Here is an 18141-nt window from a genome sequence, read left to right as displayed (position 1 = left end):
CCCCGGGACTTCGTCAACTTCCGGACCTTCGGACCTTCCGCCGTGAGCTCAAAACATACTTATTTCATTGCGCAGGACTGAGTTAGGTTTTAATTAATGGGTTTTAAGTGGGGTTTTATTTTTTATATTTTTAATTATTTTAATTGTTAGGCTTTATAATAAGTTTTTTAATTGTTTTTTAGATTGTATTTATCTGTTTTTTTAGATGCCTGTAAACCGCCCTGAGTCCTGTGGGAGATAGGGCGGTATATAAATTTGAACAATAAATAAATAAATAAATAAATCATCTAGAGCAGGGGTGTCAAATTCAAGGCCCGCAGGGTACTTAGATCTGGCCCATGGGGGCACCCTGAAAACAGCGGACAGGCCCATGGTGCCTCTGGCAGCAAAAACTGAGCTGAGGAGGATTCAGTGCGGACTCTTGACTCCATTTTCACTGGCAGAGGGTTGCAGGAGGCCATCGTAGCCGAAAACAGAGCTTGGGAGCCCGTTTTAAGGGCATGAGACTGGAGAAAACGGCAACAGATTTGTTTAAACCTTTCATGTGTATTAGAGGATCCAACTACTCTGATGTCTGTGTTTGTGTGTGTGTCTTTCGCCTCTCATTTTTTTCTCATAACAATAATCCTGTAAGCATGGCTGAAAAAGATTGAGAGGTCCAAAGTCATTCCATTCAGTGAAATGGACTCCTTTGATTTACTTATTTTGTGTGAATTGCTTGCTGTCAATTTTTTAAAAAATCAGAATGTAGCATTTAAAATCAGAATTGTAGCATCCTTCGCAATAATAATTTTTTGTTCCACAGAAAGATAGCAGCAAAATCACATCCTTTTTCATTTTTTTCCCCTGGAAAAATTCAGGTCCCTATTAACTTTTTAATGTACACTGAGAGCATATGCACCAAGACAAATTCCTTGTGTGTCCAATCACACTTGGCCAATAAAAATTCTATTCTATTCTATTCTAAATTAGGCCCATTTTAAAACTAAATGAGATGAATTCGAATTGTAAACATTTTAAAAAATAACCTTGAATGTACAAGTGGTTGAAATCCACAGCTCAGTTACAAGAGATAGCACTATAGCTGATACACCCAGATTCTTTATTATACTACACAGTGCTATGTTATCTATGCTGTATCTTTTTCTTTGGACAGATATATGATGTCCCCGCATTGTGGAACGTGGTTATCTAGCCTCCTGTTGTCCTAAGTTCAGGGGAAAGGAAGTAGATGCATTATTTATATTTGAGTTACTCACTTTGGATGCTGTCAGTAATGGAAGGTTCTAACTCTTCCTGCTTATTTTGATCCTGTGATGGAAAAACACATCTAAACCAAGATTGCCAGGATGTGTTGATGCTGATTTAAATCCGGCTCTGGACAAGCTGAACTTTAACTCCCATTAGGAGCCATTTGGCTGGAGATGGTCAGCTATGGCAGCTGGAGATGATAGTTACGCCCCAAGACAGGGGTGTCAAACCTGATTTCATTGAGAGCCGCATCAAGGCTGTGACTCAGGGGGCCGGGATGGGCATGGCCAGCTCAATGTCACTCGTGTCGGGGGGCACCTGTGGTGGCCAAGTGCTAAAGCAAGACTGCCCTTAGTGGTGAAATCTTCCCCGGTTTGCCACCGGTTTGCTGCTTGTGCATGCCAAATGCATGCTGTGTGCACATGCATGCATAGTACACACCAAATGCATGCTGTGTGTGCATGTGCAGTACACACTAAATGCATATTGCACATGTGCATGCCCAGTATGTGCCAAACGCACACTGCGCATGGACAAAGGAGGCTTGGGAAGGTAAGTAGAACAGTGAGGGGGGAACAGCTGTGCTGCGCGATTTAAATCGCATGGCACAGCTGATTGTCGGAAATACCGGTTTAGACCAACCCGTAGCTTTTTTTTACTACCAGTTTGCCAACTCGGTATCACTACCTATTTGCTCGAACCGGTGCAAACTGGTAGGATTTCACCACTGCCTCAGACCCTCCCTCATTCTCATTTCCTTCCTTCCTTCCTTGCTTCCTTCCTTCCTTCCTTTTCTTCTTTTTCCTTCCCTCTTCATTCTCCTTTCTTCTTCCTTTGCTCTCTTCCCATCTTTCTTTTTATTTGTCTTCCCTCTTTTCCTTTCTCCTTTCCTGTCCCTTCTTGCATGCTCAAATGAAAAAAGGGGAAACATTTCTCCTTTTGCTTTGTTTTTAGTTTGTTTTGCTAGCCCTCTGCCAGCGAAAACGGAACTCAGGGGGCCGTGTATGGCACTTGGGCCCCGTTTTCAGCCGCGATAGCCTCCTGCAGCCTCTGCCAGCGAAAACAGAGCTTTGGGCAGTTTTTTGCTGGCAGAGGGCTGCAGGAGGTGGTTACGGCCAAAAACAAAGCCCAGGAGGGCTGCAGGAGGCCCCCTCGAGCCCCATTTTTGCTGCCAGAGGCACTGCGGGCCGATCCTTCGCTGTTTCCAGTCCGGCCCTGTGGGCTAGATCTAAGCACCCTGTGGGCCAGATACGGCCCAGGGGCCTTGAGTTTGATACCCTGCTTTAGGACTATGTTTCTCAACCTTGGGGACTTCAAGATGGGTGGACTTCAACTCCCAGAATTCCCCAGCCAGCATGGCTTGCTCTAGGAGGATACTAGAGTGCTTCTTAATTGCCAAGCGAGCCAGTTGGCGGAACATGGCAGTTGTGCAAATGAAACTCTGCATCCACACCGCAGCCAAACTTCCTTTGGGAACAGATCCCTTGGGGCTTGCCGGAGAATCTCAGGAATGTGGAAGCCATCCGACTGGGTAGATTTGTGTTTCAGATCCTGTTTTGCAAAGCATCTCAAGCACTCATCCAACCCTTACCATATCCAGTTAATAAGTATTCCATCTTCCAAATTATTCAGAGGCCAGATTTCTTTTATCCCCTTTATTTTGTGTGGCATTGTTGATATATTTATGCCTGTAAGCACGACGTGGTCTCTTTGTTTTTTGAAAGGCAACTTTTTAATATTTCATATTGCTCTTTGTTAAGTTGTATGTTTGCAACATGCATATCTAATTGGGAAGTTCCTGCCTGGGTGACCCTTGACAACTATTCCTTTAGTGACCGTTGAAAGTTACAACTGCACTGAAAAAGTGACTTACAAACGACTTATAGGGTTTCTTGCCTGAGCAGTGGGTTGGACTAGAAGACCTTCAAGGTCCCTTCCAACTCTGTTATTCTGTTAACCCGACCGTACACTTTAACGACTACCAGAACATCCCCACAGTCACTTCATCAAAATTTGTCTTCTTGGCAACCGGTATGTATTTACAATGGTTGCAGCATTGATTGGCATTTGTGATTTTCCCAGCTGGCTTCCGACAAGCAAAAGTCAATGGAGGAAACCGGATTTATTTAACGACTGCGTGATTCGCTTAAACAAGTGCAGTGATTTGCTTAACAGATATGGCAAAAAAGCTTGTAAAATCGGAGGCAACTCATTTAACAGCCACTTGCTTATCAATGGAAATTCAGGTCTCAATTGGGGTCATAAGTCTCAATTGGCTACAGTTAGTCCAGAATGCGGCTGCGCGGGTGATAGATGGAGCCCCTCGTGGCTCCCGCATAACACCCATCCTGCGCAGACTGCACTGGCTACCTGTGGCCTTCCAGGTGCGCTTCAAGGTTTTGGTGACCACCTTCAAAGCGCTCCATGGCATAGGGCCGGGTTATTTACGGGACCGCCTACTGCTACCAGATACCTCTCACCGACCCGTGCGCTCTCACAGAGAGGGACTCCTCAGGGTGCCGTCAGCTAGGCAGTGTCGTCTGGCGACGCCCAGGGGAAGGGCCTTCTCTGTGGGGGCTCCCGCCCTCTGGAACGAACTCCCCCCAGGACTCCGTCAACTTCCGGACCTCCGAACCTTCTGTCGCGAGCTCAAGACACATTTATTTACCTGTGCAGGACTGGCTTAGATTTTAAATTTATAGGGGTTTTAAATTGGTTTTAATATTTATATTTCTATTTTTAATAATTGGGCATTAGAATAAGTTTTTTAATGATTTTAATGATTTTTAATGATTTTTAAAGATAGGGAGATAGGGCGGTATACAAATTTGAATAATAAATAAATAAATAAATAAGCCGAGGACTACCTATAGTGAACATTATACCTGCAGAACAATATCCCCGTATAGTCCTTCTTTGTTGTTTGCATTTTACAAGGTAGACTGCTCCATGCATAAGATTCCAGTTGCCTACTATAATTATTTAGCTAACATGGAATGGAATGGAATAGAATAGAATAGAATAGAATAGAATAGAATAGAATAGAATAGAATAGAATAGAATAGAATAGAATAGAATTCTTTATTGGCCAAGTGTTTATTGGCCTATGCTCTCAGTGCACATAAAAGACAAGATACATTCATCAAGAATCTTAAGGTACAACACTTAATGATAGTCATAGGGTACAAATAAGCAATCAAATCATATTAGGAAACAGTCAATATAAATCGTAAGGATACAAGCAACAAAGTTACAGTCATCATCAACAACAACATTTTTGCTTCATATGGTCTATTGACTTTGACAATATCAGCAGATTTGGCCTTCATAAGAATATGTAATTTAATAATGGTAAAAGTTTCCCCTGTCCAGTCATATCCGGCGGTGTTCAATAGGCCAGATGAAAAATTCATCTAAACCTGATTAAAAGCAGGGCCAAAGGGAAGGATCATTCCTTCTGTGTTTAATCCCAAACAACTGCTATTCAGAGGTAGACTATTCCGGAGCATGGAAGTTCCCTAATGCTAATTGCTGTTTTATACTTCATTGAGAGTTAAAGGCCATGCCAAGTTGCACCCGGCAGTAGTTTTCCATTCTTGTCATCTGCTCGGCAGCCAAGATCTAAGGGTTTGTATTGGGGCAGGGCAACTTTATGAATGTGCAGTTAATTGATGGAAAGATAATTGCTTTGGATTAATGACAGGCCGATGAGAAACTGCTGGATGCAGAGGATCAAAAGCCAAGCAAAACAAAACCAATCGAGGGCAGAAAGAAGGTGCTTCTCTTTTCCACCGCCGTAAAACTTTACGCTTCGCTATTTCGGCAGCAATTCGGGGTGTGGTTTTTTTTTTTTTAGCTATCCAGGTGATGGCTTTTTAAGACTCGGTTAGGAATTCTGCTTTCTCCTTACTTAACTCGTTTTATCCTATTTCTACGGCCCTTCCCCCTTTCTTGAAGGCTCTTGTTCACAATAACATCAGAGCCTTAGGGGGATCATCTGTGTAATGGGCACAATGGAAGCGTCTCTCTTTGGGAAGATGATGGTGACAAGCAATTACTCACCAGGATGACTCCGGATGCCGGTATCCACCTGTGGCTGGAGGTGAGGGAGGACCCAATGACACAACTGACCGAATCTTGTTCTTCTCCCAGCTGCATCCCTGACATGTCCGGAAAAAACCGAAAGAGCAAAAGGAAAATGTCAGAGCAGAAAAAATCCTACAGCCTGGAAGAGTTTGTGGCCGAGGGGTTCCGAAACGAACACAATGCACTTTTGACTCGGTGAGTCTGGGTTAGCCCTTCCAGGGAAGATCCCTGCCAATTGAATCAGATGATAAAACCCATTTAATGCCAGCTGCTCCATTCTGGCTGGGCATTGTAGTCCAGCAGTGGGTTACTGCACTGTGGGCAGGAAAGATAGGATGGGTAGGGTGGATGATCTCTCTAGTCCAGGGGTTTCAAACTCGATTTCATGGAGGGCTGCATCAGGGTTGTGTTTGATCTCGGATGGCTAGAGGAGGGGCATTTGCGTGGCGGCGGGTGGGCGGGACATGGGACTCATGTCAGGGGCACCTGTGATGGCCAAGTGCTAAGGCAGGACTTCCCTGAGACCCTCCCTCACTCATTTCCTGCCTTCCTTCCTGCCTTCCTTCCTGCCTTCTTGTCTTCCTTCTTCCTTCCTTCCTTCCTTCCTTCCTTCCTTCCTTCCTTCCTTCCTTCCTTCTTTCTTCCTTCTTCCTTCTTGTCTTCCTTCCTTCCTTCTTGTCTTCCTTCTTCCTTCCTTCTTGTCTTCCTTCCTTCCTTCTTTCTTCCTTCCTTCCTTCCCCTTCTTGCATGCTCAAATGCAAAAGGGGAAACATTTCTCCTTTTGTTTTGTTTTTAGTTTGTTTTTTGTCTGCCAGTGAAAACAGAGCCTGGGGGTGGGGGGCGCATGTGGCCTCCTCTAGCCCTCTGCCAGCTGCTCCCCATCCCAGGCTCTGTTTTTGCTGGCAGAGGCACTGCGGGCCAGTCCTTTGCTGCTTCCACGCTGACCCTGCAGGCCAGATCTAAGCAACCTGCAGGCCAGATGCGATCCCTGGGCCTTGAGCCCTGCTCTAGTTCAACTTGGAGAAATCCAAGTGATAACTTAATCCAGTTATTAGATTAATCCTTGCTGGATTTACATGAGACACAGAAAATATACTAATTGAAAGGCCGGACTTCACAATCTAGATAAGCCACAGAAAAACTTACCTGGAAACAGAGAGAAATTTCGTGACAGTGAGAACAACAATCAGTGGAATGGCTTGCCTTCAGAAGTTGTGGGTGCTCCATCACTGGAGGTCTACAGAGATTCTCAGTCATCCAGGTCATGGTTGTCCCAAAGGTTGGCTTTTCAAGAACCAAGTGTACTTTGTTTATCCTTGAAGATGCTTCCTTCTCAGCCAAGAAGCTTCAGAACTGAAGAAACTTTTTGGGTGAGAAGTAAAATGTCCTCAAGGTAAAAACAAAGTCCAGTTGCCCTTTGAAAAAGCATTTTTGGGATATCCACCACTTGAGTTTTTAAAGAAGAGATTGGACATCCATTACTCCAGAATCGTACAGGTGCTCCTGCTTGAGCAGGTGGTTGGACTAGAAGACCTCCAAGGTCCCTTCCAACTCTATTATTCTGTTAAAAATCAACCACACTTAGTGTGTTATGTGAGCGTAACCACTGGATCGAAAGATATTGTGTGAACAATGCTGGTTTGTCGAAACTTGCTTGAAACCTTCTGCTTTTAAGATTGTTCTGAAGAATTAGGGATTTGATAAGTAAATAAATATCAGTTGATCCATTTGGTTTCTACCTCTGCTTTTAGATCCAAAACATACGATGCGTCTGTCTCCAAAGACGTTGAGAAGGAAACAGTTTCTCTCCAGAGAAGGACTTCTGTCTCTGATGTAAGTTTGGGGTAGGTGAAGTTTCCTAGGGCCGGCCCCAATGATGATGTAATTGTCCTGATTCTACCTTTGCTTAGAGCGGTTGATTTCCCTGCTAAAATTTTCCAATCCACAAGGGCCAGTTTTGCACATCTGGAATGGAGAATTGAGGCTGGATTTGAAGGGGTAGGTGTCCTCTCTCCCTAGCACCGTGATGGCGAACCTAGGGGCACGCATGTCAAAAGTGGCACGCGGAGCCATGTTTTCTGGCACGTCGGCATTGCCGGTTCCTCTTCCAAGTTTCTTGTGCACATGTGCATGCAATGATCAGCTGGCCTTTGTGTATGCGGCAGTGCCAGAAACTGGAAGAGCATGCGGCGTGAGCATGCACGCTGGCCAGCTGATTGGCAAGTACACATGAGCGGCAGTAACTGGAAGGCTTGCTTGCCAGGGCGCATGCGCGTGCCGTAAACCAGAAGTATCTTATCCAATGCGCGCATGCCCCCTGGCCACCTCCTCTTCCTGGTTGCGGCGCTGATGGGCTTGCACAAGAGAGTGCGAAGTGCTCCTTTTTCAGCCCTTGGTGCTGAAAAGGCTCGCCATCACTGCCCTGTGGGAATTCTATAATGCTGCAGGATTTCTATGCAACACCAAACCATGGTTTAGCCTCCTTCCACAAGCCAGTTTCAGGACACTTTCTTTGCTGGTCTGGTGATCTTGTCTGGGGACACCTCTTTGGTCATTACTCATGTTTTCTAGAATCTTCTACGTCTCACTGACCTTCCTCATTCTTAAGACACAGCATCTTAGACTCGGTCCTGCCTGAGCCTCCTCCAGATTTGTGATTCTCGCCCACTGCCGGCCTAGTTATATTCCATTCACCAGTCAAAGATGTCCTAGGACAGGGGTCTGCAAGCTTGGCTCTTTTAAGACTTGTGAACTTCAACTCCCAGAGTGGCTGAGGAACTCTGGGAGTTGAAGTCCACAAGTCTTAAAAGAGCCAAGTTTGCAGACCCCTGTCCTAGGATGTTTTAGCTTTAAAAATAGCCCAATTCAGGAATGACAGAATTGGAACTTGGGACCGTTCCAATCCTGGTGGGATTATTTTCACCCATTTTCACAATTTAGCCCTGTTTCAATTTAGGAATAATTGAATAATTGGCAAGATTTGTCAATTCTGCAGAGGGTGGGGAGTACATTGAAATGAATGGAAGGGACTCAGAAGTGGGTTAGCAATATTATTAAGGTAATTTGCTGAATCCGAAATATCAGCAAAAACGTCAATGCTTTATCCAAGCCTTTCTTTGCTACTGTTGAATTTTGCAAAATTGACCAATGGCTCGGCAGATGGCATTTGTTTTGATTTTGGGTTTTTTTGTTTTTTTAAAAAGTTAAGCTCTGAAAATGTAATTGTTTTTCCCCTCTCAAGCTGGTGAAGCATGCCATGAATTTCCGCCGCGTCTTCAAAGATCTCTCTGAAGAGGGGGACCTCCTGGGAAGTAAGTGATTCCTGCAGGATCCCATCCCATCTCTGTGGCTTAAGCCTCTTAGATCAGGAAACATGCTATACAGGTAGTCCTCAACTTATGACTACAATTGGGACCAAGTTTCCCAACGCTAAGCCAGGCTTACCATATGCCTCCCACCGACCAGTGCGCTCCCATAGAGAGGGTCTCCTCAGGGTGCCGTCAGCCAAACAATGCCGGCTGGCGACCCCCAGGGGGAGAGCCTTCTCTGTGGGGGCACCTACCCTCTGGAATGAGCTCCCTCCCAGACTTCGTCAGCTTCCTGACCTCCGGGCCTTTCGCCGCGAGCTGAAGACTTATCTATTCTTCTGAGCAGGACTGGCATAATATGGGTTTTAAATTGGATTTTAAATGGGGGTTTTATATCATGTCTTTTATAGTTTTAATTTGGCCAAGATTGAATAAGTTTTTTAAATGGGTTTTATTGTATATTGAATTGAATTTTTATCTGGCTGTTAACCGCCCTGAGTCCTTTGGGAGAAGGGCGGTATAAAAATTAAAATATTATTATTATTATTATTATTATTATTATTATTATTATTGTTATTGTTGTTATTATTATTATTATTATTATTATTATTATTATTATTATTATTATTATTATTATTATTATTATTATTATTATTATATTAGGCTAAGGGAATCATGTCTGATTTTATGACCATTTTTTTGCTATGGTTGTTAAGCGAATCACATGGTCATTAAGCGAGGGAAGTTTTTTGGACTTCCTTCATGGTCTTTGCTCCATCAGATGCTGACCTAGAAGCTTGCAAATGGTGATCACATGATCCCTGGACACTGCAATAAATGCTGGTTGCCAAGTGCCCAAATTTTGGTCATGTGACTATGAGGATGCTATGACTGTTATATGTACATGACTGGTCGTAAATCGTATTTTTCAGTGCCGTTGTCACTTTGAACGGTCACTAAACAAATGATTGTAAGGGAAGGACTATCTGTAACTCATGATGGACTGACTTCTCCAAGAACTGTTTCATCCACTCTTCAGGGATCTTCATAGAACAGGGGTCTCCAACCCTGGCAACTTTACGACTTGTGGACTTCAACTCCCAGAATTCCTCAGCCAGCGTGTGCTGGGAGTTGAAGTCCACAAGTTGGAGACCCCTGGATGTTAAAAGGAAGACATGGGAAGGTCTCATCTTCAAGTCTGCATTTGCTGTTTTTGATTAGGTTGCTTATTATTAGTGGGAACTGTGGGTCTCTTTTCTGTTTGTTTGTTTTTTACATTAATCCAGATTAAATCTTTTCCTGCAACAAAGTAGTGAATACCGTTTTGTAGGCATTAAAAAAAAATAGTATAAACTATTTTTTTTAAAAATGCATCGTTTGAGATCTTATTTTAGAACACAGTTCTCTCATACATTTTTGGCCTTTCCCCCCCCTTTTATAAGTTTTAAAGAGATAAAGATTTTTAAAAAAGATTTCAAAAAGAGCCGTGGTGGCACAGTGGTTAGAATGAAGTATTGCAGACTAACTCTTCCCACTCCCAGGAGTTCGATCCTGACTGGATCAAGGTTGACTCAGCCTTCCATCCTTCCGAGGTGGGTAAAATGAGGGCCCAGATTGTTGGGGGCAATAGGCTGACTCTGTAAACCGCTTGGAGGGGGCTGTAAACACTATGGGGTGGTATATAGGTCTAAGTGGCATTGCTAAATGCTATGCTATATTTGCCTTTGCAAATAAACAGATGGAATTTAGTCAGGGGTGGGCTGCTGTGGGTTCGTAGGGGTTCAGGAGAACCTCTAGCTAAGATTCTGTGCAGTTTGGAAAACCCCCAAATCCCATTCCTGGCTGGCCCCGCCCACCCCTCCCCTCCCTTCCCAGGAGTCTCCACACAGCCCATTTTGGATGCAGGTAAGTGCAGGGCATGCGTGGAGGCTCTGGGAGGGCGAAAAACAGGTCTACCGGAAGTTCGGGAAGGCCGGAAATGGGGGAGGCTGTTTTCGTCCTCCTGGAGACTCAAAAAAAGCCTCTGGAGCCCAGGGAGGGCAAAAACGCCCTCTCCCCCGCTGTGGTGTAGGCGGCTGACTGACCACGGCCACCATGGCCACACCCACCCAGCAACTGGGCAGAGAACCCCTTGCTAAAATTTTTGAAGCCCACTCCTGAATTTAATGATGTGGCAGGTAGCCCACCCCTGAATTTAGTGATGTGGCAGGTATACCACACTGCCAATCTCTCGTAATCGTTCTCATAGGCTTCCAACATCAGAACAATGGAACGTGTCTCATTGCTCTTTGGCTCCTGATGTGGGATTTTTAAAATCAATCTTTTTTTTTTTTTTGATCCTAGCTACCAATCCATTGGAGGAAATAGTGCCTTTCTTTCTGTTGGCTCATTGTTTGTTATCCCATAAGTAATACATGTTCTACATTACAGCACATGGAAGACACAATTAATTTTAAGAAAGCAGCTAGGCCTGAGAATGGAAATTTGAGTTTAGGAGTACAGGATGGAGCCTGTGTCATGGATTTTATGAGGGGAGCAATCATCACACTGATGGAATATAATGTCCTGTTAGATCCCTCCTCAGCCCAGGGCAGCTTTTTATGTTCCTGAATCACCCACGATCCTCATTAATCCCGGATTCCTCATATTATTTCACAGCATTTTCATGTTCCTGGCAACGAGAAATGCCTTATTATGGCCGCCTCTACGTCACTAACAATCATATCTGCTTCTACTGTAGCGTGCTGCGACGGGAACTTAAGGTAGGGCTTTTGGGGCTTTTGCAGATTAACAATAGTAGCACTGCTTCAAAATTTTAAGTAGTCCTTGATTCGAATTTACAATGGCGCTGAAAAAAAGTAACTTGCAACCAGACCTCACCCTTACAACCATCGAAGCATCCCCACAATCACATTACTATCCAAATGCAGGCTCTTGGCAACCCACACGTACAAGTAATCCTCAATTTACAATAGTTCACTTAGTGACCATTCAAAGTTACAACGGCACCAAAAAAAGTGACTTACAACCGTTTTTCACACTTAACGGCCATTGCAGCATTTCCATGGTCAAGGGATCAAAATCTGGATGCTTGCAACTGGCTTGTGTTTATGTGTCCTGGGGTCATGCGATCTCCTTTTGCGACCTTCGGACAAGCAAAATCAATAGAGAAGCCAGAGTCACTTAACAACTGTGTGACTAAATTAATGACCACATTGATTCTTGCTGCAGTGGCAAGAAAGATCATAAAATGGGGCAAAACAAATGTCTCACTTAACAACACAAATTTGTGGCTCAGTTAGGGTCGTAAGTCGAGGACTGCCTGTATTTATGACAATTCCAGCATCCTGAGGTCACATGGTTATCATTTGCAACCTTCCCAGTCAACTACTGGCAAGCGGAGTTATCTTGTTAAAGATTTATCTAGCCCCATTCCAACCCTTTCACCTCTGGACTGTGCAGGCTCTCTGCTTAGTCATTATGGCTTTCTGCAGTGTATAGAATAGAATTTTTTATCGGCCAAGTGTGATTGGACACACAAGGAATTTGTCTTTGGTGCATATGCTCTCAGTGTACATAAAAGACAAGATCATCAAGAATTCTAAGGTACAACACTTAATGATAGTCATAGGATACAAATAAGCAATCAGGAAATAATCTCAATATAAATTGTAAGGATACAAGCAACAAAGTTACAGTCATGCAGTCATAAGTGGAAAGAGATTGGTGATGGGAACGATGAGAAGATTAATAGTAGTGCAGATTTAGTAAATAGTTTGACAGTATTGAGGGAATTATTTGTTTAGCAGAGTGATGGCCTTCGGGGAAAAACTGTTCTTGTGTCTAGTTGTTCTGGTGTGCATTGTTCTATAGCGTCGTTTTGAGAGTAGGAGTTGAGTTATATCCAGGATGTGAGGGATCTGTAATTATTTTCATAGCCCTCTTTTTGACTCGTGCAGTATACAGATCTTCAATGGAAGGCAGGTTGGTAGCCATTGTTTTTTCTGCAGTTCTAATTATCCTCTGAAGTCTGTGTCTGTCTTGTTCGGTTGCAGAATCAAACCAGTCAAACCATATAGAGGTGCAGATGACAGACTCAATAATTCCTTTGTAGAACTGGATCAGCAGCTCCTTGGGCAGTTTGAGCTTTCTGAGTTGGCGCAGAAAGAACATTATTTCTGTGCCAACAGAAAAGGGTAACTTGTAAAACTTGTAAAAGGTACAATTGAGCCCAAAATTTCTGTTGTTAAGCGAGACCGTTGTTAAGTAGGGTTTGCCCCATTTTACGACTTTTCTTTCCACAGCTGTTAAGTGAATCACTACAGTTATTAAATTAGTAACTTGGTTGTTAAATGAACCTGTCTTCCCCATTGACTTTGCTTGTCAGAAGGTTGCAAAAGGGGATCACGTGACCCAGGGACAATGCAACCGTCATAAAGATGAACCAGTTGCCAAGCATCTGAATTTTGATCACATGACCACGGGGATGCTGCAAAGGTTGTAAATGTGAAAAATGATCATAAGTCACTTTTTTCAGTGCCATTATCATTTTGAACGGTCACTAAATGAATGGTTGTACTGGTAAATTGAGGAGTTGAGTAAGTTATATGTAAACCCAATCATAATCATTTCCCCCAATGTCTCATCACGAACAATGAAAAGTCGATCTCTGCCTCTTGACTCTCTCTTTCCCACCATTTTCTCCTGGCAGGTGATCATTCCAGTGCCGAATATCAGTGTCCTAAAGAAGGCCAACACAGCCTTGTTGGTACCCAACGCCATTTGCATCCGTACAACTGAAGGAGAGAAGGTAGGAGACCCTTAGTCGCAAGATTACCTTGTCTGAATCAGTGGTAGGTTGCTACCAGTTCGGTCCAGATCTTGCAAATTGATAGTAACGGTGGTGAGAGGCTCCGCCCACCCACCCAGACGTCATCACGGATGCTCTGCGTATATGCATCAGCAGAAGCACTGCGAGCGATGCAAGCGCGCATGCGCTCTACCATTGCAAACCAGTAGCAAAGGTAAGTGGAACCCACACCTGGTCTGAATGGTAAAGCTAAAGACCAAAGCAACTAAGCAACGGTTGTGGGTGAGGCCTTCTTTGGAAGAGAAAATTCAGTGTTGTTGTCTAGTCTTGGACTAAAAGTTTTTTTTGGGTTTTTTTTTTTGTTTACATTTATATCCCGCCCTTCTCCGAAGACTCAGGGCGGCTTACAGTGTGTAAGGCAATAGTCTCATTCTATTTGTATATTTACAAAGTCAACTTATTGCCCGCCCAACAATCTGGGTCCTCATTTTACCTACCTTATAAAGGATGGAAGGCTGAGTCAACCTTGGACCTGGTGGGGCTTGAACCTGCAGTAATTGCAGGCAGCTGTGTTTAATAACGGCCCTAAAAGTTGCTGAGATCCCGGAAATGGTTTTATCCCAGTTCAGACTATTTCTCCTGACTATTTCCATCAGGGCCTGCTGCATAAAACAGATGGTCCCTCTCCATCGGGAAGCAAAGTGTGTTCTCTCTGGCTAAATTTGCTTTGTGCTGCAATGTCCCGTTTGTCCTCTACTCTCTATTGCAGTTTCTGTTCAGCTCCATTCGGTCACGGGAGAGTGCCTTCCAGCTCCTGCGCTCTGTTTGTAAACATCTTGAGGTAATTAAGCTCCAGACTGGAAATGTTGCTGCATAGCTGTCCCAGATTATTTTTGCAATCCTCCCCCATCCATCCCCACCCATCTAATCTCAATAAGCTCAGGGCTGTCAAGTGTGGCTTAATTGACTTCCTGCACATGACAAGGCCTTAGAATCAAAATCGGAATTAGATTAGATTAGAATTGAATTGAATTCTTTATTGGCCAAGTGTGATTGGACACACAAGGAATTTGTCTTTGGTGCATAAGCTCTCAGTGTACATAAAAAATGCATTCATCAGGAATCATAAGATATAACACTTAGTGATAGTCATAGTATACTCAATAAGCAATCAAATCATACGAGGAAACTAAACAAAACAATCGTAAAGATACAAACAACAAGATTAGAATAGAGTTGGAAGGGTCCTTGGAGGTCTTCTAGTCCAACCCCCTTCTTAGGCAGGAAGCCCTACACCACTTCAGACAAATGGCTGTCCAATCTCTCTCTTTTTTTTTTAATTTGCATTTATATCCCGCCCTTCTCCAAAGACTCAGGGCGGCTTACACTATGTCAAGCAATAGTCTTCATCCATTTGTATATTATATACAAAGTCAACTTATTGCCCCCAACAATCTGGGTCCTCATTTTACCTACCTTATAAAGGATGGATGGCTGAGTCAACCTTGGGCCTGGTGGGGCTTGAACCTGCAGTAATTGCAAGCAGCTGCTGTTAATAACAGACTGTCTTACCAGTCTGAGCCACATAGGCCCTTAAAAACTTCTTAAAAACTTACAGTGTTGGAGCATTCACAACTCCTGGAGGCAAGTTGTTCCACTGATTATGTCAAGGTTCCAGAAATACCTCTTCTGCATAAAAGAAACTCAGAGACATTTCTTTTCCAGAGTTCTTTACTAGCATGAGGAGACTGGCACACGATGAGTGCAATTCCAAAACTGAAGTTCCGGATTCTTTTCCAGTTATACAAACCCCAAGAGTCCCACCCCCCTGACCCCTTTGATGGTCACATGGTCCCACGTTCTTCCAGTTCATTCGAATATTTTCTTGCCACTCTTCCTGCAGACGTTAACACCATCCGACCTTGACCGCTTGAAGAATATTACCATACCCCTCAACCCCCCCTCCTCCCCTCAGGGGAAAAATGTGGCAGCGTCTGGAACCCTAAAGTCTAATATGGTTTCCAGGCCTGACAGGCGTCCCCCCTTGGAAAAGAAGCTATATCCTAGGAAAGAAAACAAAGAGTCGATAAAGAAGAGTGTCAGTGGTCCACAATTCCCTTCTACCCCCCCCTCCCCTCTCCAAGAGGTTTCTTAGGTTTGTCAGGGAAGGTGTCGTGAAATTGTTTAATTAAATTGTCAGCATTTACTTTCCAACTTTTGACCCAAGTAGATTCTACTGTTCTAACTGTCAGGAAATAATCCTCTTTCTCTTTGTGCTGCTTCCAGGACAGCAGTCAGAATAACAGTCCAACTCCACCTCCCATCAGCTCAGACCATCTCCTGAAGGTACCCTTGGTGTGTATGTTCAAGTCACAAATAATATAAACATCCTCTTTCACACATTTATATTATTAGGAAATAAATGGTTAGACTCATTATACTTTGTGTAAATCAGGGATGGGGAATCATTGTTCTTTCAAGCACCACATTGCTTCCAAATTATCTTGAAAAGCCTGCCTGGGCTGCAAAAATCTAGGTGGCCATGGGGTGGCAGCAAAGTGTTCAGAGATTTTTTTTCTACATCTTTGCTTCCCTCTAGTTGTCTCAGTTCTTGCAGCCCATATTTGATATAACCCCGCAATCAAACTGGCTCATAGTACAGGTAGTCCTCAACGTACCACCGTAATGGAGCCTGCCCATCAAGGTTGTAAGTCGTGGCGGTCACAAAATGTGACTGACTTAATTTTATGACCTTGTTTGTGGCAGTTGTTAAGTAAATGCTTAAATAAGATAAAGAATATAATAATAATAATAATAATAATAATAATAATAATAATAATAATAATAATAATAATAATAATAATTAATAATAATAATAATATCAGAGTTGGAAGGGACCTTGGAGGTCTTCTAGTCCAGCCCCCTGGTTGTACTAGAAGATATGGTAGTAACAAGATCTCATTTTTTTACTTTTATATAATAATATAAATTAGCCATTTCCATAACATTAAACCTATCTAATCAACAAAACCCAGTGTCAAAGTTTCATTTTTTTTCACCACAAGCACAAAGTCCAAAAGCAGTTTCTAAGTAGAAACAAAATTAGTTGTGTTCTTTTCTTTAACCAAAGCAGTCAATTTGGCCATTTCCACTAACTCTATCAGGTTATAAATACCCCTAAGGAGCTGACGAAGCTTCTTGGATGAGAAGCAAAATGTCTTCAAAGAAAAACCAGAAAGTCCAGTTGCCTCTTGAAAAAGCACCTTTGGGGTATCCCCAAGGAAGTTCATTGTAGCTTTGAATGGTTGCTAAGTGACCCATCGTAAATTGAGGATTAGATATTCCTAGTACAGTCCAATCTTTAAGCGAAAAGCTTCTGGATTATTCTGAACAATCTAAAAAATGTCTCCCCCGACCAATCTTCATTCTTTTTTCTTTGTAGAACTCGAAGGAATCAGATGCAAATTACAACTTTCCAGAGAAAACAGGTGAGATTGGAGTTTTTTATTTTTTATTTTTTGCCATGTTTTCAACATGAATAAATATATGGGAAAGAATGGCAAAGTGCTTCCATCTAAAGGCCAGGTCACCTTTCAAAGCTCATCTGAGTAGTTCTGTTAGACATGCCAAAACCCGAGTCTGCCCCCACCCAGTTGGTTGACTGTGCCATCAAATTGTCATCAACGTATATAGATTTTCTCTGTGATGATCTTTGCCTAACCTGGTCTTCAACAATACTCCCATCTCTGCTGCAACTAAGTCCGTCCACCTTACTACTGGTTGTCCTCTATTTCTTTTTCTTTCCACCTTTCCCAACATTATCGCCTCCTGGGAGTTCATATTATGCTAAAAGATTTACAGTATGTAATGTGTCCAAAAAGATTAAATCTCTATAAAGATTTATAGCATAATGTGTCCAAAATATGATATTTGAATTTGGTCATGTGTCCCTTGGACAAGAACTCTGGATTGATTTTCTCCGTGCTCCGTTTGTCCATCCCCATCCCCCAGTCCTCCCTGGTTATCCACAGTATGTTCAGAAGCCTTCTCCAACAGTGCTTTCAGCAGTTCCAAGAAGATTCCACACCCATTGTCGTGGTCGCCAGCAGCCAGAGGAGCTGGCAGCAGACTCGAGTGGGGAGGTTGGGGAGGAACATAGGCCCAGTCCTGGAGTCTGGGGGAGGCTCTGATTAGGGCTCTGCGTTGGAGGCAGAGAGGGGGCCAGGGCCCGATGCCAGTTATCAGCTGCCTCCAGAGTCAGACATTAGTGAGGAATACAAACAGATGGAGCCTATTCCCAGTGTGTGCATGCAGAGTTGCCAGATGAAGGGAACAGCTAAAGAACAAGGGTCGACTTGGGAGTAAGGCCACAGGTGGATGATGAATGGCTCTTCCCAGAGAGAATAAAAGAGGAGCGAAAGGGGAGTGTAGTTTGCAGAAGACAATTAGTTCGCCTAATTGGTCGACCTGACAGCATGATAAAGTCTGTAAATTCTCCCTTGAAAGGCTGAGTGTGAATGAGAGAAATTCACAGTAACTTAATAAAAAGGAATTTTTTTGTCGGGATAAGGTTTGGGAACCACCTAGGTCAGAACACCCATTTGTGCTACTCAGGTGACGCTGAGGTCATGGATAAACCTCAAAGTGGCCTCAATGATTCTCAGAAAAAGTGCTAATGACTAGATG

At 43.4% G+C, this 18141-nt stretch overlaps 1 protein-coding gene across 6 annotated transcripts in view; it reads left to right on the top strand.

Moving 5' to 3' along the window:
* The window catches only part of LOC131188233 (GRAM domain-containing protein 2B-like), a 60216-nt gene that overhangs the window by 26465 nt on the left and 15610 nt on the right, over positions 1–18141 (top strand). For 4 of the 6 annotated variants that reach the window (XR_009152740.1, XR_009152741.1, XM_058163349.1 and 1 more), the window contains exons 2-9: positions 5404–5532; positions 7089–7170; positions 8579–8648; positions 11304–11407; positions 13357–13455; positions 14225–14296; positions 15742–15810; positions 16898–16943. Coding sequence is in view for 3 of the 6 variants with exons in the window: in XM_058163349.1 (XP_058019332.1) it covers positions 5404–5532; positions 7089–7170; positions 8579–8648; positions 11304–11407; positions 13357–13455; positions 14225–14296; positions 15742–15810; positions 16898–16943 (671 nt within the window). In the remaining 3 variants the exon portion in view is untranslated. The remainder of the gene's footprint in view (positions 1–5403; positions 5533–7088; positions 7171–8578; positions 8649–11303; positions 11408–13356; positions 13456–14224; positions 14297–15741; positions 15811–16897; positions 16944–18141) is intronic. The other 2 variants (XR_009152742.1, XM_058163348.1) reach the window with 1 other exon arrangement.

The sequence above is a fragment of the Ahaetulla prasina genome, chromosome 1, assembly GCF_028640845.1.
Source record: "Ahaetulla prasina isolate Xishuangbanna chromosome 1, ASM2864084v1, whole genome shotgun sequence".
Lineage (NCBI taxonomy): Eukaryota > Metazoa > Chordata > Lepidosauria > Squamata > Colubridae > Ahaetulla > Ahaetulla prasina.
This window is presented reverse-complemented; position numbering and strand designations above follow the sequence as displayed.